The following is a 26,519-nucleotide window of genomic DNA, read 5'->3' as shown; positions in this document are numbered from 1 at the left end:
CAGCAGGTGTAACAACGTTAAAGTTGCTAACAGAATGACTGATGGCCAGCTCTTTATACTTACAGCAGGTTCCCTGGATATTTTTCACTGTCACTGATTGGAAGGGGACACTCACACAGATGATGGGAGAAAAGCAATGGCTGTAGTTACTTTGAGTAATTTGGAAAGTACAGAATAGATACATCCCAAAGAAGCAGTAGCATTGCAAAGGCAGGATGACACGGGAAGTCAGACAAGTAAAAGACTGGGCATGTAATTGAGCAAAAATTAGTGGGAAGTTAGATCATTGGGAAGCTTTTAGAAACCAATAGAATGTAACTAAAAATGCCCTAAGGAGGGAAAAGATCAAATATGAAGGTAAGCCAGCCAATAACACCAAAGAGTATACCAAAAGATTTTTTCAGATATATCAAGAGTAGAAGAGAGGTGAGTGTGGTCATTGGACAGCTGGAAAATTATGCTGGAGAGGTAGTACTTGGGGACAAGGAAATGGCAGATAAACAGAATAAGTATTTTGCATTAATCTTCACAGTGCAAGACTCTAGCAGTATGCCGGATGTTTGAGTGTGTCAGGGGGCAGCAGTGAATGCAGTTGAAATTATTAGGGAGAAAATGCTTGGGAAGCTGAAATTTCTGGAGGTAGATAAGTCATCTGGACTAGATGGACTACACTCTGAAAGAGGTAGCTGAAGATATCGTGGAGAACAAGAATAACTAGATTCTGGAATAGTTCCAGAAGACTGGAAAATTGCAAATTTCACTCCACTTTTTAAGAAGGGAGAGAGGCAGAAGAATGAAATTTATAGACCATTTAGCCTGACCTCAGTGTTTGGGAAGATGTTGGAGTCGATTGTTAAGTATGAGGTTTCGGGGTACTTGCAGACACATAATAAAAAAGGCCAAAGTCAGCATAGTTTTCTTAATGGAAAATCTTGCCTGACAAACCTATTGAAATTATTTGAGGAAATAACAAGCAATATAGATAAAGGAGAATTGGTGGATGTTGTGTAGTTGGATTTTCAGAAGGCCTTTTCAAGGTGACAGACATGAGGCAGTTCAACAAGATAAGAACCCATGGTATTACAGGAAAGAAACTAGCATGAATAGAGGATTAACTGATTGGCAGGAGGCAAAGAATGGGAATAAAGGGCACCATTTCTGGTTGGCTGCTGATGACTAGTGGTGTTCCGCATGGGTCGGTATTGAGACCATTTTTTTCATGTTTTGTCAATGATTTAGATGCTGGAATTGTTGGCTTTGTGGCCAAGTTTGAGTGGGGCAGATAGTGTTGAGGAAGCAGGGAAGCTGCAGAAAGACTTAAGACAGAATGGCAAAGAAGTGACAGATGGAATACAGTGTCGGGAAGCATATGGTCATGCTCTTTGGTAGAAGGAATAAAAGCACAGGCTATTTTCTACACGGAGAATCACAGATGCAAAGGAGCTAGGGATTCCTTGTGCAGGATTCCTTAAAGGTTAACTTGTAGGTTCAGTTGGTGGTGAGGAAGCCAAATACAATGCTAGCATTTATTTTGAGAGGACTAGAATATGAAAACAAGGATGTAATGCTTTTCAGGCATTAGTGATGCCCAATTTGGAGTACTGTGAGCAGTTTTAGGTCCAGAATGTGTTCACATTTGAGAGGGTTCAGGCGAGGTATATAAGAATGATTCTGGGAATGAAAGGGCTATCATATGTGGAACGTTTAAGGCTCTGGGCCTGTACTCACTGAAATTTAGAAGATTAAGGGTGGATCTCATTGAATCCTATCGAATGGCCATGGTAAGTGTGGATGTAGAGCAAATGTTTCCTGTACTGAGGGAGTCTAGGTCCAGAGGGCACAGCCTCAGAATACAGGGATGTCCATTTGGAATGGAGAGGAGGAGGAAATTCTTTAGGCAGAGAGTGGTGAATCTGTGGAATTTGTTGCCATGGGCAGCTGTGGAGGCCAGGCCACTGGGTGTATTTAAGGTGGAGGCTGATAGGTTCTTGATTAATCAGGGTGTGAAAGATTATGGAGTGAAGGCAGGAGAATGGGATTGAAAGGGAAAATGGGTCAGCCATTATTAAATTGAACCAGTAGGCTAAATGACTTCATTCTGCTTATGGTTTTATGGTCCAAATCTTCCTAGAATTAACATAGCCACTAGAAAAATTGTGGTGAGCAGACATGAAGTCAAGATTTACAACTTTACTGTTATAGCCAGGCACTGAAGTAAGCCATTAAATGAAAGACGAACCCACGGTACAATAAAATTCAGCACAAAAGCAAGGTGTACTTGTCAACGTACAGTGCACTTGAACAGAAACTCACAGAGTGTAAAATTTTAGAAGATAAAGTACTTTTTAGATTACCTCAAGAATAGTTTCAAATCTACTAAACAGTTGTCCATTGGCAAGGATATCAGCGACAGTTTTCTGTTTTGAAAATAAATGCAAAGGAAAATGAAAGATTCACTTACAATTGTTATAATGTATGCCAAATTAGAACACTCAAAAAAAATGTTTGAAATAATGTTACCCACTGGCCTATCAAAGTTACCTTTTTAAAAAGGCTCAGATAATTTAGTTTCTGAATTGTGAGGGGTTGAATTCCTTCTTTGACATATTAAGGGTGGGTTTGATACACTTAATACAAAATGAAAATAAAACTCAAACAAAAGTCTTGAGCCTACCTGTTCAGAAAAATAATGAGTACTTCTGCCAGCTAATACTGACAAAAGAATTTGTTATTACTTCTTAATATTATACAGTAATATCAAGACCTTAATAACCCAAATGGAATTTAATCATGTTTTTTGTTATGTTGTTCTATATCTTTGTTATGACAATGTGATTTTTTCCCCTCAAGATCACCTACCTCTTCTTAATGGATCATAGTCTTTTGTGCATTGATGGTTCATGATAGAATTACTTTGGGTTCATATTGAACTAGGTGTCTAGACACTAATGTCAACCAACAGGCTTGCAGTCTAGATCACCTTAAATATACTGGAAGAGCAATTAGGAACTGTCTGTCACGGTGTGATACACACTCTTTCCCCACATTAGCATGTATAATAGATGGTATGAGTTAGAGATAGACAATCCTGGCAGCAAAAATGAATAAGATTTATTCTGTAATACCGCTCACATGCTTTACAAGTACATCTATCCTTGCCTGGACTCATTCTGGACTATTGCCCCGCTAAACCATTTAATCTGTATCCAACTATTGACTACTCGTGTTCCCCTAGACAGCTGTGTACCTCATCTCGTTCTATTCATAACTTCCTGCTGCTGTGCAGACCTTTATTGTGATTGGGTATCATGTGCTCCATTATGAACTTGTGGATGTGTGCACGTCCTGGTTTAATAGCAACTCCAGGAAATTAACTTATAATAAGCCTAATTCTAGTTTACAGCCATATAATAATGCAATATATAACAATGGCCTACTTATTTGTGGATTTTTAAAGATTGTACTTGGAAAAATTAAGTAATCAGCATTGCATACAAAATTATTCTAATAACTCACATCTGCAAAACTGAATTTATAGTGTAGTTACCGTCCCCAGAGGAGAAAAGGCCTTCAGCCACAAATTTGTAAATTAATTCGTAAACAATGAAAGAATTTATATTCCTGGCACCAAGCTGGAAGTGTATGGACAATTATTCCGAACTACAGATGAAAAATCTCCCAAATTATCACAAATTGGCCACAATTCATGTGGGTTGTAGGCAATCTCCCTCTGGACACAAGTTGAGAACTAAGTGTCATGTTTGTGTGCTATCCACACAACAAAATATATAAAAAGCAACAAGTACATGAAAATGAGCTGGTTTATGTACAGCAACATGATTATTTGTATTTATATCTACCTGTGGATCTCCAAGATTCTCAGAAATTCCAGGTAGAAACTGGTCAATGACGTGAATGACACCATTTGATGCGACTTTGTCTCCTCTCAGTACGTTGTAGGTTTTGTTTTGAAATAGAAGCTGAAAGTACTTACATAAAGAAATAAAAAGGAAGCATTTGTGAACATTATTTTTTTCTGATTATAAATCTTGAAGTTTTGAAACCATTAGTCTGAGACATACAATTCAGCAATGTGCTACCCTTTATTATTCTTATTCATTTTTGGCATCTTGGCATGCTGTCAAGGCCAGCATATATTATCGGCCTCCAGTTGCCTTTGAGGTGTCGGTGAGTCACCTCCTTGAACTCCTGGGGTTCTTGTTAAGAAGACACACGAGTGATTAGAGAATTTCAAGCTTTAAACTCAGGGACAATAAAGGATTGATGATATGTTCCCATATGTGCTACTTAAAGGGGAACCAGCTATTTCAAAAGGTTATGTTCTCATGGAAGTGCTCCACTTACCTTTCTGTATGTTTGGAAGCTGCTATTAGCATAAGGTATACAAGTAATTGCAGTTCATTTTGCTGGAGTGAATTAGTATTTAGGGTGGCAGATTGGTTGCCAATTTGGCAGCTTACCTTCATCTGATACATTTTTTGCTCCTTCTTTTAATATAACCTTTTTCAGGATAAGTTTATACATCAGTCAATCAGGTTTAATATCACCATACTTCGGGGAATACAGAACAGTTGTCAATGATACTGTAAACAACGGCTGCCAGAAGTGAGAGTCAAATCTCTACTGTTTCCTCCCTCATTGTATCAAGCATGATTCTAGCCTAAAACTCATTTTTTTCTTACTTAATAAGTATTCAGTTCTAATCCGCCAATAAAAAGTATATCATTTTTAAAACACATGTAACTAATTTTGTGATAAACTACATGTAAATATTCAAAATTAAAGACCGATAAATTATTCTACCTTTTCTGCCTGGATTACTTCAACTGTATCACCAGCCAATGTTTCAAAGGTCGTAGTGTTCTCTAGGTCCTTCAGCAGCAGAATGCCAGGGACAATATGTTGCTTGCATGAAAATCTGTCTCTATCTTCCATCTTTATTTGAATATAGTACATAATTATAAGATAAAAATATAGGAAAGGACAATATCAAGTTTGAATCCTGTAACATCAGCATATAATATTGTAAATGTTCAGGTTTTGAGCTTTGCTCCATTACAATTAGCTTTTAGAATGCAGTTTTCAGCCAATTTAAAGATACACTTGTGTTCCTTCGTCAAGGAGAGTCAAAATGATTTTAGGATGCGAGAAAGCTAATGGTAGCAGGTAATCTTCTCATCTGGTCAAGATACTGAAAATGCTCTGGATGTTATCTTTCAAAGTAAATATTTGTCAGCGTAAACTACCATAAGATTCATTTTCTTGTGGGCATTCATAGTAAAAACACAGAAACACAATAGCATCAATCAACTGCACACCACAAAGATGAACAAAACAGCCTATGTGCAAAAGATAAATTACACAAATATAAAAACTACCAAGTAATAATAATAATAATAATAAATAAGCAATAAATATTGAGAACTTGAGTGGAAGAGTCCTTGAAAGTGAGTCCATAGGTTGCGGAATTATTTCAGTGTTAAGGTAAGCTCAAGACCCTAATGGTTGAGGGGTAATAACTGTTCCTGAACCTGGTGGTGTGGGACCTGAGGCTCATTTACCTCCTTCATGATGGCACCAGAGAGAGCACATGGTCAGGATGGCCGCACTTCTTGCTGATGAACGTTGCTTATCTGTGGCAGCACCCCGTGTAAATGTGCTCAATGGTAGGGAGAGCACACCTGTGATGGACTGGGCCATATTTACCACCTTTGTAGGCTTATCTGTTGCAGATTTCAGGGTGAATTGCATAAAGGATTAGCAGTTCATTAACCTTGTGCAACAATTGGTGCACTGAGTGAACAAGTTATGTTAGTTTTGTAGAATATTGCAGGAATAAAGTCATGTTACAGGAGCTATGAAAAGATTCAAAAACTCATCTGTGCATGGTACCTACAGACATGTGCTATGTGGAATGGGCATGGAAATCATCATTCATAATAGTGTGCTTGCATTGGGCCCTTTTTCCCCAGATTCAGACAGAAACATAGAAAACCTACAGCACAATACTGGCCCTTCGACCCACAATGCAGTGCTAAACATGTACTTACTTTAGAAATTACCTAGGGTTACCCATAGCCCTTTATTTTTCTAAGCTCCATTTACCTATCCAGAAGTCTCTCAAAAAACTCTATTGTATCTGCATCCACCTCCATCGCCAGCAGCCCATTCCACTCTCTGTGTAAAAAACTTACCCCTGACATCTCCTCTGTACCTACTTCCAAGCACCTTAAAACTGTGCACTCTCATGCTAGCCATTTCAGCCCTGGGAAAAAGCCTCTGACTATCCACATGATCAATGCCTGTCATCATCTTATACACCTCTATCAGGTCACCTCTCATCCTCCACCGTTCCAAACAGAAAAGGCCAAGTTCACTCAACCTATTCTTGTAAGGCATGCTCCCCAGTCCAGGCAACATCCTCTGCACCCTTTCTATGGTTTCCACATCCTATCACAAGCTAGTAAGAGAGATCAGGACTTTCACCGTGCTCCACTGCTGAAGACAGGTCATCTCAACCATTGCGCACAATGGAGCATTGCACTGCAGTTCCATCAGGGAAAACCGGGGCTGTGGCCCAATTGTTTACTCCCTGCCATAGATACTGCCTGACTTGCAGAGTTCCTGCAGCACTTTGAATGTGTAGTTCAAGATTTCCAGCATCTGCCTGAAAAGTCTTTTGAGAGACCCACTTTACCTGAACAATGACACTCATGTGACTTTGGTAATAAGAAGCTAAAATGCGATGGTAAGAGTGCTGTGTGTTACTCAGACCTCTCACTTCAGATACAGTAGTGTTCATCAACCAAGCCATTACCAAAGTCATCAGTGAGCCAACGTTGGCGTTAATTGCTCCAGCCTGTGGCATTTCACTTCTGCTCTGGATACCATCCTGACGCACAAGCTCTACAATATTTCTCTCTACACCTCCACCCATCCCATCAATATTGATCAATCTGGGGGCCCCACTCCATGCACATCTGTAAATATAATGCTGTCATTTGTCTGTAAGGCACCAGAAGTACTTCCAGGAGTGAGGAGTCTTAGAGATGAGGTATCCTTTAAGCATGGAGCCCTGGTGCTAATTAACAAACGACTGAGTACACATATGCAATGGATTTGAATTCTAGGAAGTGATTACTGTACAATAACAAGGTAAGTGATGTAATGTGTGCTGCCAAATACACACTAACAGTGTGAAAGAAAAATGAATCCCAAAGGCACCAGCATGTTTCCTGCTCACACAGAATTATAGAGCTTAGTTAAATGCAGAGCAATTTCTAGCCTGGAAATTCTGCATTGAAGTAAAAGTAAAATAATAAAATTGGAAATGAAGGTTGAGTGGATGGCAATCCGGATTTTACATTTGTTTTAGCTGAATAGTATGAGTTGCAGTAATAAACTGGGATTAGTTAATGATTGCACAGCCTACAATGGTTTGTTACAGCATTGTACAAATTATCCTGCTTTGGGAACCCGGGAATTAGAAGTACATCAGTCAAGAATGTTTCAATATTTTTCATGGTTTTACTTACAATAGAGCTCCTGGCTATTCATGTGAAATTAATTTAATAATGAACAGTATAAAAATTCTTTGAAACACCATCCATTGGAATGTAGATTTTGGAATAAGCATTTCAGTGTCTGCCCTAAGAAAATATTTTTGCATGCTTAAGTATTAATAAATGAAAATTACTAGGAACAGTTGAAAAATTGAGTGCTGAATCAAAAGATTGATGCGTTCCTGATACACGCCCAGGATTATTTGCCAGTCCCTTGACTCAATCCATTTCAGAGCACTTTGAAGCTGGAAACCAGCAAAGCTGATTACCATCAAAAGGAGAAAGGATTCAGGATTTATTTCTTCTTCACTGGCTTGTCTCACTTCTCACATCCATATTTCAAATGAATCTAGAAACGAACCTATTGTATCAAAATAGGTGAATGCCCTCTTGAATTGAGATGAAAATACGTGTCAAATGTGAAAGAGTGACTGCTATCTTTCAAACTAAGTGGCTAAAATATTCAAGATGTTTGGTATTGAATTCTGAACTGCACAGTGTTACCCAGTCATACAGAGGTTGTCAATCTTGCTTTGCAGATACTGGGTACAGCACACTGAGGAAATGCAAATCCATCGAGGGATGCAAATCCACTGACTTCAAAAAAGTAGATGTGCGAATACAAAAAGTTACCAAGGCTGGAATTGTTCATAAGTAGAATTCTAAGGATTATACATAAAGTGGAACAAAACCAAAAATCACCAAAATGAGTTTTTCAATTAGTAAAAGGCATTGTTTCAACCAGAAAGTGACATTGTGTGTGCTTGGTTAAATAACAGACGACTAGATCCAACGGATAACCCACACTACAAAAGATTCACGTGAGGTTTTGTTAAGAAGTAAAAGCTTAAAGAGGAAAATCTAACCAGGGTTTCTGAAAACTTTGGTTAGGACTGGTAGATAGTGGAAGATTATTTGTGATTATTTGTACAGCAGAAATACAAAGAGGCCGAAACTCCAGATAACCACCTAGGGTCAGTTCTACCCTCCCCCCAAACTGAAAGTAACTAGAACATGGACACAGAAACTACCGCAACATTACCATACAGAATTTGCAAAAAAATACATGGAAAACAAAGGTGAATTAGACTGGGATTGAAAAGCTTAGCCTAGGGCTCAAATCACGAGGAGAGACTTTGAACTGCTGGACACTTCTTGCAAGAAAAACAGCCAACCAGCCAATAAACCCCACTGGAGATGCAACAGGTCCATTTACTCACCTGGTTGAATTTTCAGACAGGCCCATTCATGTCCGTCCAGCAAAGATAAAAGGCTATTTACTTATTCAAATATTCCAACTATAGTAACCAAATGCAATTTGGAAAGGATGCTCAAGAAGAGCCACCTTTTTGAAAACTACAACGTAATTGCAAATCTGAAAATAATTCAGGTCTTGGACACAAGGCATCAAGCATCATTGGTGTTGCTATCATTTAGCCTGCAAATTAGCGTGCTAGCCTACAGGTTTTAGACCATAAAACTTAAGAGCAGTAATAGATCATTCATCCCATCGAGCCTGCTCTGTTTTATAATTCCATGTAAAGCTGGTAGCTTTGTAGAGATATAATAAAATACGAAAAAGAGTTTCAAACACAAGTTTGCAAAACTCTCTTTCACACTAAGCTTCAATCTCCCTTTCTCTTTTTATCTGCTTCCACTTTGGCCAATATGATAGGTGAATATACAAGTGTACTAATAAATTGGAACACCAATTCCTTGTAGTGAGGGGCGAATACTATGTAGATCAGGCTGAGTCATGTTTTCTATTGATTCAACGACTGCAAAACATTGCTGCAACTCTGGATTTAAACTCAAATGGTCTGTTGACTTGATATTCTAATACATCATTCAACAATGGACCATCTATCATAGTATCAACATAGAAGTTTGGGCCTGAACAGTGCCTAGTACAAAAATGTCAGTCTGGGATTTTAGGAGAAAAACATTTTTCGGTATAAACAGGAAAAATATTAATTGTTTATTATAACTTACCATCTTCTTTTGGTTTTTGACAAGAGGAAGAAAAACTGTAAAAGGCCCCATTTTACTCAATGTTAGCAAACATCCATTATCTGAAAAAGATAAATAAAAAGATATATAGAGTGAAGATATTTCTTAATTCAAAATTAACAAAATGGATTTACAGAGGCTTGCAAAAGTTTGGGCACCCCTGGTCAAAATTTCTGTTACTGTGAATAGCTAAGTGAGTAAAAGATGACCTGATTTCCAAAAGCCATAAAGTTAAAGACGACACATTTCTTTAATATTTTAAGCAAGATTTCTTTTTTATTGCCATCTTTTACAGTCTCAAAATAACAAAAAAGGAAAAGGGCCCAAAGCAAAAGTTTGGGCACCCTGCATGGTCAGTACTTAGTAACACCCCCATTGGCAGGTATCACAGCTTGTAAATGCTTTCTATAGCCAGCTAAGAGTTTTTCAATCCTTGTTTGGGGGATTTTCGCCCATTCTTCCTGGCAAAAGGCTTCCAATTCTGTAAGATTCTTGGGCCGTCTTGCATGCACTGCTCTTCGCTGATGTTTAGGTCGGGGGACTGTGAGGGCCATGGCCAAACCTTCAGCTTGCACCTCTTGAGGTAGTCCACTGTGGATTTTGAGGTGTGTTTAGGATCATTATCCTATTGTAGAAGCCGTCCTCTTTTCATCTTCAGCTTTTTTACAGACAGTGTGATGGTTGCTTCCAGAATTTGCTGGTATTTAATTGAATTCATTCTTCCCTCTACCAGTGAAATGTTGCCCATGCCACGGGTTGCAACACAAGCCCAAAGCATGATCAATCCACCCCCGTGCTTAACAGTTGGAGAGGTGTTCTTCTCATGAAATCCTGCACCCTTTTTTCTCCAAACATACCTTTGCTCATTGCAGCCAAAAAGTTCTATTTTAACTTCATCAATCCACAGGACTTGTTTCCAAAATGCATCAGGCTTGTTTAGATGTTCCTTTGCAAACTTATGACGCTGAATTTTGTGGTGAGGACGCAGGAAAGGTTTTCTTCTGATGACTCTTCCATGAAGGTCATATCTGGGCAGGTGCTGCTGCACAGTAGACCACCAGTGCACCACCAGTCCGGAGTCTGCTAAATCTTCCTGAAGGTCTTTTGCAGTCAAAAGGGGGTTTTGATTTGCTTTTCTGGAAATCCTACGAGCAGTTCTCTCAGAAAGTTTTCTTGGTCTTCCAGACCTCAACTTGACATCTACTGCTCCTGTTAATTGCCAATTCTTAATTACCTGAGAAAACAGCTACCTGAAAACGCTTTGCTACCTTCTTATAGCCTTCTCCTGCTTTATGGGCATCATTTATTTTAATTTTCAGAGTGCTAGACCACTGCTTAGAGGAGCCCATGGCTGCTGATTGTTGGGACAAGGTTTGAGGAGTCGGTGTTTATAAAGCTTTGAAATTTGCATCACCTGGCCTTTCCTAACGATGACTGTGAACAAGCCATAGCCCTAACAAGCTAATTACGGTCTGAGACTTTGGTAAAAGTTATCTGAGAGCTCAAATCTCTTGGGGTTCCCAAACTTTTGCATGGTGCTCCTTTCGTTTTTCTCTCTCTAAAATTGTACAAAACAAAAATAATACACTAATCTTGCTTAAAATGTTGAAAAGAATGTTTCATCTTGAACTTTATGACTTTTGGAGATCAGTTCATCTTCGACTCACTTAACTATTCACAGTAACAGAAATTTTGAGCAGAAGCCTCCAAACATTTGTATGCCACTGTATTTCAATTACAAAGTGACTAGAACATTATAATGAAGCTATTTTTTGAATTAATATTAGCACAGAATTTGCTGTCAGAATGACCATAAAACTAATGATCATTTTTATCAGTTTAAACAATATGATTGGTGCATGCTGTATTATGACTGGGCTCGGTGCCAAGAAGGATAGAGACAAGGATAAAGAGATGCAATCCAATGGTGAATGAGTAGAGGTACGTTGGGAGGAATTGTGGGAGTATTCAAACTACCTTAAGCAATAGCTTCAGTAGGATGGCTCTTTGACTAGATTATTAGAATGCCTTAACCCTCTGGAAATCACGGTACATCAAATACAAAGAATTTTGTGCAAGAGATGCAAACTACACATTGTATGCCTGTTAATGTTACCAGGCAGCATCAATGGAAAAGTATATGAAGGATCTGATCCACAATCTGGAAATTCACTGTGGACACACAAAATATCCCATTGTGATTGGCTTTAAGGTACAATGCACCTGTGTAATATTTCAAAATGTTGGAGAAACAAGAGAATTTCCAGGTCAGTGTCTGACAGCATTTACAATGACTCCAGTTCCCATAAATACAGTGGCTAGATACCAGGAGCCCGCACTATACTCTAAGAATATTTCAGAAAATTACCGAACATTGTAATTGGTGCCACGCTATACTGGTAGGGGATTAGATTTCCGATCACCTCCCTTAAGGAACCAATGCACTTCCGTCCATCTCCAATTTGACCTGGTTTGCAGATACACCTCAGAAATAAGAAAACAACAAAGAATAAAACCAATTATTGTGAGCCAATGAAAATATAATTTATTTGCTGCCAAAAACACAACAAATGCTTCTTCCACTTGTAAGCTAAAAATATATTACTTAGCGAATTCTGTCATTCCTATGAACAATGTTAATACAATTCTTGAATCTAGCCAAATTAAATTTAAGTAATTGTCTGGAAAATTAAGAGACCACAGATGCTGGGATTTAAAGCAAAAAAAAACAAGCAGTTGGAGTAAACTCAGTGGGTCATAAAGCATTGGTGTAGGCAAAGGTATGTTCACTTTTACAGGTAAAGACCCTATATCAGGACTCAGGGTTTCAACCTAATACACTGACCACTTATTTTGCTTCCAGTGATGCTGCTTAGAATATAGAACAGTCCAGCAAAGGGACCCGGCCTTCTGCCCACAATGTCTGACGGACCTTGATGTCAAATTAAACTAACAACATCTGCCTGCTCATGCCTATTCATCCATTTCCTGCACATCAATGTGCCTGTCAAAATCTACCTTAAATTCTGCTGTCATGTCTGCTTCCACCACAGGCTCTGGTAGTGCATTCCAGGCACACACCACTCTGTGCAACAATACTTGCCTTGCACATCTTCTTTAAACTTTCAACCTCTCACCTTAAAGGTTTACCCTCCAGTTTTTGATATTTCTACCCCAGGAAAAAGACAGTCTACCCTTTCTATGGCTTATTATAATTTTATAAACTTCTGCTAGATCTCCTACTAACTTCTAATGCTCCTGAGAAAATAATCTTAAGCTTTTCCAAACTCTCCTGATAGCTAGTATACTCTAATCCGGGAAGCATCCTGATGAATCTCTTCTGTATTCTCTCCAGAGCCTCCACATCCTTCCTATAATGGAGCACAACTACACAAACGCTTGACTTGATAACTTCTTCTAGCAGTTCATTCTTTGCTCAAAAATCCATCTGTTGGTGATAAAATGAAAGAATTTCTTCATTTCAAGCATTAACATAAATTCATTACAAATGACAGAGTAAAATATTTCATGAGTGCATTATGGGGTGAATTCTGTACAAATGTGATATAAACTTGAGGTCAGCTTCTTTCACAAACTCTTGAAACCAAAAAAAAGTCCACACAAAGCTTGTGTGAGCTATATAAAAGATCTCCAATATGCTTCTCTTGGCTGACAAAACTCTTAAGATTTGCCATACTTTGTGATTCAGTTTCACAGCAAAATATAAAGGATTTTCTGCCAGTTCTACAGAGGTAGGTGTTTTCTGCACATTAATATAACACCAGAATGCACAGTGGTCGTAATGGCATGCAACAAATTCCTGGACATTATTTCTATGACTCTAGACTACAGATACTGTGAGTCATTATAGTCATTCATTGGACCATGAGTGCAACTTCAGTAAAGGGGACATGCCAGACTATGGCTAAAACCAGGATTCCAGCAAAGGGAGGGAAGTAACTCTTCAAGTTAAATACTCCACTGTAAACCACCAATCTGCTGATTGATCCCTCAGTAATGCCATACTGATTTCTCTGCCCCAACCCTCACATAGATACACCCAATTCCACACAAACTCTTAGCAGCTATAACCCAGAGCACCTATAATCCCACCTCCAATCTCCACCATTCCTGGAACATCCCCTCCCCCCATTGATAATAATAGTCATCTTCTCCAGCCAATAACCTTATGTGTTGCTCCAGGTCCTGACCACTTCCAAATGATTCAGCCCCATTCTCCAGCCAGTTCCTTTAGCTTCAGCCCACTCTGGGCTCTTGAACCATGACCCCACCAACCCTGTGACCCAGACCTACATTAACCCATTTTCTTCGTGTTGCTTGCCAAGAATGGAGTTCCTGAATTCAGCGCCTATACAAACAACCTTCTGGACCTCACGCACTACTGAATTTTGTGGTCACAATCCTTAATTAAAATTTTCATTCACTCTAATTTAACTATATCAAGATGTAATGCTATAGGTATTAGAATTGATTTATCAGTATCACATTTATAAAGACACAGTGAGAACGTTTTTGTTTGCCTGTCATCAAGACTGATCATTCCATACAAAAGTAGATCAAGGTTGTATTAAAGGAAATCAAAATACAGAATATAGTGTTGCAGCTACAGTTACAGGAAAAGTGCAGTGAAGACAGACAAATAAAGTGCACGTACCATGATGAGGAAATCCAAGAGCTCATCATTTAGTGTATGAGAGCTACTAGCGAGATCAACATCTATTTCCATTAAGGCTATACTCAACAACTGCAGTCCTTCAAGTAAAGATACTCACACAATAATATGGGGAGAGAATTCCAGGATTTAGGTCTGACATAGCAATATATTTCTGAACATTCAGGAGGTTGTGCTCCCATGCAACTGCTGCCTCTCTCCTTCTTGGAGGTAGAGGTTGCATATTGGAAGGTGTTTATCAAGTAGTGCATTTTCAGGGCAGCACACCCCGCAACCACAGGACTTCAGTGGAGAAGGGGATGAAAGTTTATGATTGTAGATAGAGTAGCAAGCAAGTATAGTGTTGAGCTTGGTGAATGTAATTGTCTCGGGCAATTGAAGATACCGAAAAGACTTTGAGATATCTGAAGGCACATTATTGCTACATTATGCCCAGAATCTGACATGCTTTTGTAGGTGGCTGGTCCAGCTGAAAATCTGATCAAAGGTGATCCCCCATTGAACATCAAGGAGAGATAGCTACAGTCCTTCTTCTTAGAGATAGTTACAGTGTGGTTCTTGTGTGATAGATAGGGAAGATGATTAAGGTGTGGAGGGAGGTGATAAATAGTGGACAGTTGGAAGGATTACTTAAAGGAAGTACGCAGCACTGTAAAGAGAACATATCCTGAAGTGAATTTATCTATAGATAAGAAAAATAGAGAAGCTGTTACATTCTTCTTCTTCTCTTCTCTTCTTCTTCAGTTGTCCATCAAAATCCAATGACAATGTCCACTCCTTTAACAGTGAGATCTGTTAAACTCCTTTAACTATGGATCATTGGAATAATGAAATACATAGTTGTATTCCACTTGAAAAAATTACATACAATCTAAGAAATGAATATGATATATTTTTGAAAATTTGGCTCCCATACCTACAAAAGATAGGATTAAATACATAGGTCCTTTGAAGATAAAATTATAAAATAATTGGGGAAAGTAAAAATAAATATTAAAATTGTTTTGAACTCCATGAAGCATGTGGGGATCCTCCGATATCCAGGCAATCTCTCTTTTTTTTTCTTTCTTTAGAAAGGGGTTAAGGGGGGAGGGTTAAGGGGAGGGGGAGGGTTAATATTATTTTTCTCACTATTTATCATCACATTTATTCTTCGTAATTTTCTAAAATTTAATAAATAAATAAATAAATAAATAGATAGATTTTTTTAAAAACAGTGAGATCTTTCATGACTATACAATCCTATCCTGGACCCACAAGCTCTATTGCAGGTGGGATATGTATATGAGATAGTGGTGGTAGTGATGGCAATCATGGCTGCATTTCTCCTGGCTCTCTTATGCTGTCTTCTGGTTGTTCTTTCCATCTCCAGAATACGAACCCCGTCCCTACACAGCTGTCGCCAAATGTTACGGTCAGCAACAACATCCTCCAGGTCCTTGGGTCTGATCTTGCACTTCCTTAAAACATTATTCATCTGATCCTTATAGCGCTTCTTCAGCCCTCCAGCTGAGTGATGACCATGGTGTAGCTGGCTGTATAACACTCTGCGGGGTAGCCGACATGGGGGCATCCTTATCACGTGCCCCAGCTGATGCTAGGTGATCGTGGCCTCAATACTTCTGCAGTTGGTCTTTACAAGTATTTCAGTGTGAGGCACCTGCTCACACCAGGTAATTCCCAAGTCTCCCAAAGGCAGCTGGTGCCTGTTTAATGCGGCTTTCTCTAGATGTTGTTGTCAATGCCGCTATCCTCAGAGAGAATGCTCCCTAGATATTTGAAAGATGGCACTACTGACAGCTTTTCATCACCAACAGTGAAGGCAGGTAGGGTGGGTGGGACAATGGTACTCCATTGGCAAATCACTTCTGTCTTGGTGGTATTGACGGTCAGCCCCATCCTGCTGTACGGTCTCACCGCCACAGCAAGGACAGTCTGAAGATCCTCCAGAGTATGGGCCACAAGAACACAGTCGTCTGCAAACTGCAGCTCCGGGACCCGCTCTCTGCGGAGTTTGGTAGTTGTGTGGATCCTCCTGATGTCAAAGAGGTTGCCATCTAACCTGACGTCCACTGCCTCACCGCTGCTGTCCTCAATCTTGTTGTGGAGAAGCTTGCTAACACACAAGAGGAAGATGTTAAAGAGCACTGGCGCTAGCACACACCCCGCCTCACCCCTGTGTATACAAGGAAGGGCTCGGACTCTCATCCTCCTCTGATCACCCGAGCAGTCATCCCATCATGGAACTGGCGGAGGATGTTAACAATGGCAATATCTGATGAGAAGAGCAAGTCTGTACAGAAATTACAAAGCTGTGTAAAAGCCAGAGTTGTGATAATAGATCTTCAGTTATTCTGATGTGAACTGGCAGTAATATTTGAAATTTGTTCTGGAGAGTTTTCTATAACAATGTACTGTATTTCTGACCCAATGAGAAGAAAGGAATTTCTGGACTTGGTTCCAGGGAGTAAAGCTGGGGAATGAAGAGAGGGATAAGTATCAGCAGGGGAAAACTTGCAAAACAATGATAATTGATTCATGAATACAGAACTGCCATTCAAATATAATCTGTTGAAGAAGAGCCACTGTCTAAGGAATGAGTATAGATTTGACCTAGGCAAACTGGAATGAAAGATAGTTGGGTAAAACTGCAAGGCAGCAGTGATAGATTTCAAAGAAGTGATTCATTTCTAGCCTTGGTATATTCAGGCGAGGAAGAAAGTAGATAAGGAAAGGCAGAGCTCAGTGGATCAGAGAAGAGATAGGAAATAGAATAAAAGCATTAGACACATGCTAGACATCAACTCATTAACAGAAGAAAGAACTGCGCTGGTCACAGAAAGTTTAGAGGGGAAGTAGAAAGGAAATCAGATAAAAGAAAACCTTAATCTCTGCTGTAGGCATGGAACAGCAAAATGGGGCTAATCAAGGACCAACAATATTAACTCATATTATTGCATGGGTACTGACATTGAATTTTCCCACGAAGGAGACACTGCTGGAGTCTCAGCAAATCAAGATATAGTTGAGATTCTGTATAACATAAGTTTGACAAAGAGAAGGTGCTAGAAAGTTTAGCATTTTTTTGTTTTCGTTTCGATTGGTAGACAGTTCAAGTACCAAAGAACACAAAATAAAGGTTATGAGCACAAAAACGAAGTGTTATTACCATATACTACTTTTTTCCTCATAGCAGATGGTTGTGGTTGGATTGCAATGCAAAGAGGGCTACTGAAATCCAACTGAATGCTCAAAGGGGACTTGGATGGGTCCCTAAAAGGAAGAAAACTGCACAACTATGAAAAGAAGGCCACACTGCAGGGAGAGGGCAAGGGAGGTAGTCTAGTTAAACCTATGTGCCAATGTAGAATTGATTGAGCTGATTGCCCTTTCTCTAGGCTATAGCTATACCCCAACTCTGTGAATGTTACTTGCTGTTTTATCAGCCTTTGTCTTGACTGTGTTACATGAAAGCTTGGACTGCTTCACTTTCTGAGATCTGCCAGTGAAAATGATCATTGTGAAATCTTCAACAAACTTCCCTAAATCTCACCTGTTGGAGAAAAGTGACAGACACAGTAGCTGAATACACTGAAACCTCGGACACTGCACTGACATCCTGGGACTGGCAAAATGTCCTCTATCAACCTGCTTTGTGCTAAGAGGACTACAGCCATTGTTGTGTTTGTTCTCATTGCCCAATGACTTCAATGGCATATTTCTCATCACCATATTAATGAGTTTTTCCTGGTCTCACTAAATATTTATGCAAAGCCATTGTCCGGGGATATCTTAATGCTTTGCATATTCCAGCCATTTCTTCATGAAAACATCATCTGTATAACACAACTGAAGTAGGATCCCAACTGATTTGCAGCTTCACTCCTGGTGCCCATTTAAAATTCAATCTCACGGGCAAATCAGAGCCCAAGAATTTTGTTCTACCTGTCACTCATTTTCAAATATGCAAATCCCAACTCTTGGCAAGTTGTCACCCACTCCCATCTTTCAGTACATGCTTACTATGACTCAGCCAAATGCAGTTCTGCATTATACCTCTGAATATTTAAATTGTGTTCATTGCATCCAACTACAACGGTTAGATTTGATATGGCTCATTACTTTTAGGTAATACTTACTTAAAGTTTCCAGGTGATACTGTTATGCACTTTGCTGAACTATTGCAGAGAGATGGCTTGCAAACTTCTCTCAGGGCGCAACCTTCTGAAGGATTGTTGCCAATGAATCCATCTTTGCACTTGCAAGATGACTTTAAAGAAAGGAAATTCTATTGTAATCTTTAACTCTGATAAATGGGGCAGAGGCTACAGATATTTAACCTGAAATCATACATGTACCACAGAGGTTCTTAATTCTCATAGCTCTATTCCAAGTACCTCAGGTGAAGAATATTTCTACCACCCCATGGAAGTAGGCATTCTTTTAGTGTGAGCCTCAGTGGTGAATAGAAGGTAGATTTTGGGCGATCTTCATCTTTCCCAAGTCTCTCATTACTCCTATACAAATGCATCTATTTCCATCCTCCACAGATTGAAAGTCATTTCCTATTTCCCCCACCACCCCATTGCTCCTAATCCACAGATTAAATTTAGAGCTTTCCAATCTCAGTGATTTCTATGATATATTTCTGAACAAAGTTGCAGGAAAGTAAACAGAGCAAGTTCAGCTAAATTAGATCAGCTCACAGCAACAAATTTAAATTTAGTGAGCAACCAACATGTCAATTGGATAACTGAAAACGTTGTTAGCCCGCAAACCGTACAGTGATGAATTAAGTGTACCTGCCCTGGACCTTCGTACTTGCAGCTGGTAGAATTTTTAGGACAGCCACCATTGTTTATGCTGCAAGGGTTGAACGGCAAACACAGCTTTCCATTTCCATGGTAACCAGGATGACAGGTACATTGGTATTTTCCTTCATCAAAGTATTCACACTCTGCATGCTCATCACAGATATTCATATTACATGGATTTAATGCTAGAGTATGGAATCACAAGTAAAGGATTTTACATAAAATACTGAACATTATTAAATACTAAAAAACATTTTGCTAAAATACGTTAATACCAGAACTGGAGTAGCCCAAAATGGAAGAAAGAATTTATATCATAATTTCACCAAAACAAAATAAAGCCAATGGTTACCACCATCTACACAGTGAATCATACAGTACAGTTAAAGTTTGTCCCGAGCATCAGGCCAATGCTTATGTCAGTTTCCGTGGTGTGGAGCGACTGAGACTCCCCCTGGATAGGACATCAGTCTATCGCGAGGTTAACCCCCAGCATTTTGCCAGTACTCAATTTCAGCTGGGTGGACTGGAGCAAGGTGTGGTTAAGTGCCTTGCTCAAAGACACAACACACTGCGTCAGGTGGGGCTCGAACTCACAACCTTCAGATTGCTAGTCCAATGCCTTAAACCACTTGGCCCCGCTCCACATACAGTACAGTAGCAGCCCCATTCAGCCCACCTCACCCATGCTTATGATGATGTCTAACTATGCTAATCCTATTTATCTGAATTAGGCCTGTCTCCCTCATGCCTTTCCTATCTACATGTAGGTGCCTCTCCAAATGCATCCATTATTTTCTCTGGCAATTCATTTAAGATATTTACCAAGCTATGTGGTAAAACTCCTCAGATTTCCATGAAATTTCTCCCCTCATACTTATGACCTCTGGTTCTAGACTCACCTAGCCAGAAAAAAAGATTTTGACTTCTACCCTTTCTAAGCATCTCATCATTCTATAAACCTCTGTAAGTTCACCATCATCCTCCAATAGTGAAGCAAAAATAAATCCAGCCTAGCGAAACTCTCTGTATAATTACAGCTCTTCATTCCAGGCAACAACCTTGTGAACCTCTTCTGTACTCTCTCTATTACTACCATATATTTCATGTAATGTATTGACCAGAACGATACACCGTACGGTTAAGTGCAGTCTAACCAATATTTTGACGTTAATACTAACCAGTGGATTATCATTAACTTAAGAGTAAGCATGCTCTAATTCTTACACTGTGGTATCTCCTTTATCCAAACATGGTCAATTAACATATATTTTCAGAGGCAAAAAAAAGTCTTTGAAGTAGATAGAAAATTTGCTGAAACTTCAGTAAAGAAGACAGGCATTTCATCTCCTGTACTGTATGTGATAATGAACCTATTGAACATCTGCCTAAAATTACAAATCAACTCTTTCCTTAGGCCTTTGATACATTTTTCCCCTTAATTGTTTACGTAATTCCAAAGCACAAACAGTGACACCCATCAACTGGTCCTGAACATATTCAGCTCAATGAAATATCCCTTTTGTTGCTCTTCCAAAGCAAATATCAATCCACAGCTGAACATTTTGGATATCCGCAATCCAAGAGATTGGACCACTAAATTTTGATGCAGATACCTCAAAGACTCTATGGGGAAGGCCACAGCTTAAGGGTTTCTATCCGTTACACAAGATGGGTTGGAATCTGTGAAAAGTTCCAAGGCTATTTCTAGTGAAGGGTATGTTAAGGAAATAACTTCTGTCCTGATACAAACTTAATTTTACAATTTTGCTGTCTACTGAATAATGTTTCCTACAGTAAACATAGATATCCAATATTTTCTTTTATTATACATTTGCAAATTTTAAGGATAAAGACACTTTTGGAAATAAAGTTTACACAATTTCCTCTTAAACTATCACATTGAATCAATTTCAATACCAGACATTGCAAAATCTTATCAAGTTTTTGGCTGTATTTCTGCAAAATTCCCTCTGTTTTCATTATTTCTTTATTCTTTCTGTCACTTTAATGCAAAGTTCTTTCTCAACCTATTTCTTTCAAGTGAGGGAGGGAGAGCAGCCAGATCTCTTGGTGCCAATGACATAGGAAGGAAAAGCAATGAGGTCCTGAAGAGAGAATTGAGAGAGCCAAGCTGAAAGCTGAGAAGCAGGATCTCCAGGACAGTAATTTCTGGATTGTTACCTGTGCTATGTGCAAATAAAGGGAGAAACAGGATGACATGGCAGATAAATGTGTGGCTGAGAAGCTGGTGCTGGGGTCAGAGCTTCAAGTTCTTGGATCATTGGGATCTCTCCTGGAGTAGGTTATGACCTGTACAAAAGGGACAAGTTGCACCTGAACCCGAGGGGAAGCAATATTCTCCCGGGCAGGTTGATTAGAGCTGCTAGGGAGAGTTTAAATTTATTTGGCAAGGGGGTGGGAACTGGAATGAAGGAACTCAGGATAGGATGAGTTAAAAAAGCAAAGAAAGCGTGCAGTCAGACTGCCAGGAAGGGCAGGCAGATGATAGGACAAAATTGCAGCCAGCAGGGTGAGTATCAGCGCATTAGGGATGCAGAATCAAATACAGCACTCAAAATGTTGTATCTCAATACATGGAGTATGAAAAATAAGGTGGATGATCGTGTTGCACTATTACAGATTGTCGGGTATGATATTGTGGCCATCACTGAATCATGGCTGACGGATGGTTGTAGTTGGGAGCTGAATGTCCAAGGTTACATGTTGTATCAGAGGGATAGGAAGGTAGGCAGAGGGGGTGGTGACCCTGCTGGTAAAGAACAGCATCAAATCAGTGGAATGATGTGAATAAGATTGGAAGATGTTGAATCCTTGTGGGTTGAGTTAAGAAACTACAAGGGTAAAAGGACGCTGATGGCAGTTATATACAGGCCTCCCAGCAGTGGCTGAGATGTGGACCACAGATTTCAACAGGAAATAGAAAAGGTGTGTCAACAGGGCAAAGTTTTGATAGTCATAGGAGATTTAAACATGCAGGTAGATTGGGAAAATCAGGTTGGAAATGGATCTCAAGAGAGTGAATTTGTTGAATGCCAATGAGATAGCTTTTTAGAGCAGCTTGTCATTGAGCCTACTAAGGAATCAGTTTTAGTAGATTGCATGTTATGTAATAGAAACATAAAAATATAGAAAACCTACAGCACAATACAGGCCCTTTGGCCCACAACGCTGTGCCGAACATGTATTTACTTTAGAAATTACCTCAGGTTGCTGTTAACCCTGTTTTTCTTAGTTCCATGTACCCATCTAGGAGTGTCTTAAAAGACCCTATTGTATCCGCCTCCACCATCACTGCCAGCAGTTCATTCCACACACTCACCACTTTCTATGTAAAAAACTTACCCTTGACATCTCCTCTGTACCTGCTTCCAAGCACCTTAAAACTGTGTCCTCTCATGTTAGCCATTTCAGCCCTGGGAAAAAGCCTCTGACTATCCACATGATCAATGCCTGTCATCATCTTATACACCTCTATCAGGTCACTTCTCATCCTCTTACGCTCCAAGAAGAAAAGGCCAAGTTCACTCAACCTACTCTCAAAGGGCATGCTCCCCAATCCAGGCAACATCCTTGTAAATCTTTTCTGCACCCTGCCTATAGTTTCCACATCTTTTCTGTAGTGAAGTGACCAGAACTGAGCACAGTACTCCAAGTGGGGTCTGACCAGGGCCCTATATAGGTGTAACATTACCTCTCAGCTCTTGAACTCATTCCCATGGTTGATGACAATAGACAATAGACAATAGGTGCAGAATTAGACCATTCAGCCCCTCGAGTCTGCACTGCCATTCTGAGAGCATGGCTGATCATTCACTATCAATACCCAGTCCCTGCCTTGTCCCCATATCCCTTGATTCCCCTATCCATCAGATATCTATTTAGCTCCTTCTTGAAAGCATCCAGAGAATTGGCCTCCACCGTCTTCCGAGGCAGTGCATTCCATACCTCCACAACTCTCTGGGAGAAGAAGTTCTTCCTCAACTCTGTTTTAAGTAACTGACCTCTTATTCTCAATCCATGCCCTCTGGTACTGGACTCTCCCAACATCTGGAACATATTTCCTGCCTCAATCCTATCAAATCCTTTAGTTATCTTAAACGTTTCAATCAGATCCCCTCTCAATCTCCTCAATTCCGGTGTGTACAAGCCCAATCTCTCCAATCTCTCTGCGTAAGACAGCCCTGCCATCCCAGGAATCAACCTAGTGAATCTACGCTGCACTTCCTCAATTGCCAGAATGTCCTTCCTTAAACCTGGAGACCAAAACTGTACACAATATTCCAGGTGTGGTCTCACCAGGGCCCTGTACAAATGCAAAAGGACATCCTTGCTCTTGTACTCAATTCCCCTTGTAATAAAGGCCAACATTCCATTTGCCCTCTTCACTGCCTGTTGCACTTGCTCATTCACCTTCATTGACTGATGAACTAGGACTCCTAGGTCTCTTTGCATTTCTCCCTTACCTAACTCTACACCGTTCAAACAATACTCTGCCCTCTTGTTCCTGCTTCCAAAGTGGATAACTTCACATTTATTCACATTGAATGACATCTGCCAAGTATCTGCCCACTCACCCAGCCTATCCAAATCTCCCTGTATTCTCCTAACGTCCTCTTCGCATGTCACACTGCCACCCAGTTTAGTATCGTCAGCAAACTTGCTGATATAGTTTTCAATGCTCTCATCTAAATCATTGACATAAATCGTAAAGAGCTGTGGTCCCAATACAGAGCCCTGTGGTACCCCACTAGTCACCTCCAGCCATGAAGATGAAGACCAATACACTGTACGCCTTCATAACCACACAGTCAAGCTGCGCAGCAGCTGTGAGTGTCCTATGGACTCGGACCCCAAGATCCTTCTGATCCTCCATACTGCCAAGAGTCTTACCATTAATACTATATTCTGCCATCATATTTGACCTACCAAAATAAACCACCTCACATCTATCTGGGTTGAACTCCATCTGTCACTTCTCTGCCTAATTTTGCATCCTATCGATGTCCCACTGTAACCTCTGACAGCCCTCCACACTATCCACAACACCTCCAACCTTTTTTGTCATCAGCAAATTTACTAACCCATCCCTCCGCTTCCTCATCTAGGTCATTTATAAAAATCACAAAGAGAAGGAGTCCCAGAACAGTAATGATCTGGAGGTGATTAGGGATATTAAGGGAAAAGAACCCTTAGGAGACAGTGATCACTATATGATTGAGTTCAATTTAAAATCTGATAAGGAGAAATTAAAGTCTGATGTAGCAGTATTTCAGTGGAGTCAGGGAAATTACAGTGGTATGAGAGAGGAGATGGCCAAAGTAAATTGGAAGGAGATCCTGGCAGGGATGACAGCAGAGCAGCAATGGTGTGAGTTTCTGGGGAAAATGAGAAAGGTGCAGGATAGATGTATTGCAAAAACAAAGGACTACGCAAATGGCAAAGTAGTACACCTGTAGCTGACAAGCTAATGTAAAAACAAAAGAGAGGGCATACAAAAAAGCAATGGGAAGATAGAGGATTGGGTAGCTTTTAAAAACCCTCAAAGAGCAACTGAATGAATCGTTAGAAGGGAAAAGATGAAATATGAAAGCAAGCTAGCAAACAATATCAAAGCAAATAGTAAAATCATTTTCAAGTATGTAATATCTTTGAGAGATGAGAGTGGAAATAGGACCACTAAAAAATGAGGCCGGAGAAATAATAATGGGGGCCAAGGAGATGGCAGATGAACTAAATGAGTATTTTGAATCTGTCTTCACTATGGAAGACACTCGCAGTGTGCAAGGTCTTGTAGTGTGTGAAGGAAGAGAAGTGAGTGCAGTTACTATTACAAGAGGGAAGATGCTCAAAAAGCTGAAAGAACTAAGGGTACATAAGTCACTTGGACCAGATGAACTGTACCCTAGGGTTCTGAAAGAGGTAGTGTTAGAGATTGTGATGACATTAAAAATGATCTTTCAAAAATCATTGGAATCTGGCATTGTTTCAGAGGACCGAAAAATTGCAAATGTCACTCTGCTCTTTATAAAAGGAAGAAGGCAGTAAAAAGGAAATAACAGACTAGTTAGCCTGACCTCAGTGGTTGGGAAGATGTTGGAGTCAATTATTAAAGATGAGGTTATGGAGTACTTGGTGACACAGGGCAAGAAAGGACAAAGTCAGCATGGTTTCCTTTAGGGAAAACCTTGCTTGATGAACCTGTTGGAATTCTTTGAGGAGATTACAAGTAGGAGAGATAAAGGGGATGCAGTGGATGTTTTATATTTGGACTTTCAGAAGGCCTTTGACGAGGTATCACACATAAGGCTGCTTACCAAGTTAGGAGCCGTTAGCATTACAGGAAAGTTACTGACATGGTTAAAGCATTGGCTGATTGGTAGGAGGCAGTGAGTGGGAATAAAAGGATCCTTTTCTGGTTGGCTGCCAGTGACATTGGTGTTCTGCAGGAGTTGGTGTTGGGACCACTTCTTTTTATGCTGTACATTAATGATTTAGATGATGGAATAGATGGTTTTGTTGCCTAGTTTACAGATGATATGAAGATTGGTGGAGGGGCAGGTAGTGTTGAGGAAACAGGTAGGCTGCAGAAGGACTCAGATTAGGAGAATGAGCAAGAAAGTGGCCAATGAAATACAAAGATGGAAAATGCATGGCCATGCACTTTGGTAGTAGAAATAAATGTGCAGACTATTTTCTAAATGGGAAAAAAATCCAAAAATCTGAGATGCAAAGGGACTTGGGAGTCCTTGTGCAGAACACCACTAGATATTAACTTGCCGGTTGAGTCGGTGGTGTGGAAGCTAACTGTAATGTTAGCATTCATTTCACGAGTTCTTGAAATCAAGAGCAAGGATGTGATGCTGGTGCTTCATAGGGCACTGATCACCTTGAGTATTGTGAACAGTTTTGGGTTTCTCATCTAAGAATAGATGTGCTGGAACTGGAAAGGATCCACAGGAGGTTCATAAAGATGATTTCGGTAATAAAAGGTTATCATACGAGGGATATTTAATGGCTTTATGTCTGTACTCTCTGGAATTTAGAAGGATGAGGGGGTATCTCATTGAAACCTTTTGAATGTTGAAAGCCCTAGACAGAGTAGATGTGGAAAAGATGTTTCCCATGATGGGGGAGTCTAGGACAAGAGGGCACAGTCTCAGGATAGAGGGACGACCATTTAAAACAGATGCGGGGAAATCTCTTTAGCCAGAGGGCAGCCACAAGCAGCTGTGGAGGCCAGGTCATTGGGTACATTTAAGGCAGAGATTGATAGGTTCTTGATGGGATATGGCATCAGAGATTACAGGGAGAAGGCCTGGGAATGGGGTTCAGAAGAAGGGGAAGGGATCAGCCATCATTAAATCTTGTACAGATAGCTTGATCTAGGAAACAGCC

General features: G+C 39.9%; 1 protein-coding gene across 2 annotated transcripts in view; it reads right to left on the bottom strand.

The window, feature by feature from the left end:
• Window positions 1–26,519, bottom strand: part of stab1 (stabilin 1) — a 323,963-nt gene that overhangs the window by 239,488 nt on the left and 57,956 nt on the right. For both annotated transcript variants that reach the window (XM_059944646.1, XM_059944645.1), the window contains exons 8-14: window positions 19,089–19,285; window positions 18,426–18,556; window positions 11,962–12,077; window positions 9,576–9,655; window positions 4,825–4,956; window positions 3,861–3,989; window positions 2,355–2,417 (exon numbers count right to left, since the gene is read on the bottom strand). In XM_059944646.1, the coding sequence (XP_059800629.1) occupies window positions 2,355–2,417; window positions 3,861–3,989; window positions 4,825–4,956; window positions 9,576–9,655; window positions 11,962–12,077; window positions 18,426–18,556; window positions 19,089–19,285 (848 nt within the window). The remainder of the gene's footprint in view (window positions 1–2,354; window positions 2,418–3,860; window positions 3,990–4,824; window positions 4,957–9,575; window positions 9,656–11,961; window positions 12,078–18,425; window positions 18,557–19,088; window positions 19,286–26,519) is intronic.

Source organism: Hypanus sabinus, chromosome 19, assembly GCF_030144855.1.
Source record: "Hypanus sabinus isolate sHypSab1 chromosome 19, sHypSab1.hap1, whole genome shotgun sequence".
Classification (NCBI taxonomy): domain Eukaryota; kingdom Metazoa; phylum Chordata; class Chondrichthyes; order Myliobatiformes; family Dasyatidae; genus Hypanus; species Hypanus sabinus.
Note: the sequence above shows the minus strand (reverse complement) of the source record. Positions and strands in the feature narration are given on the sequence as shown.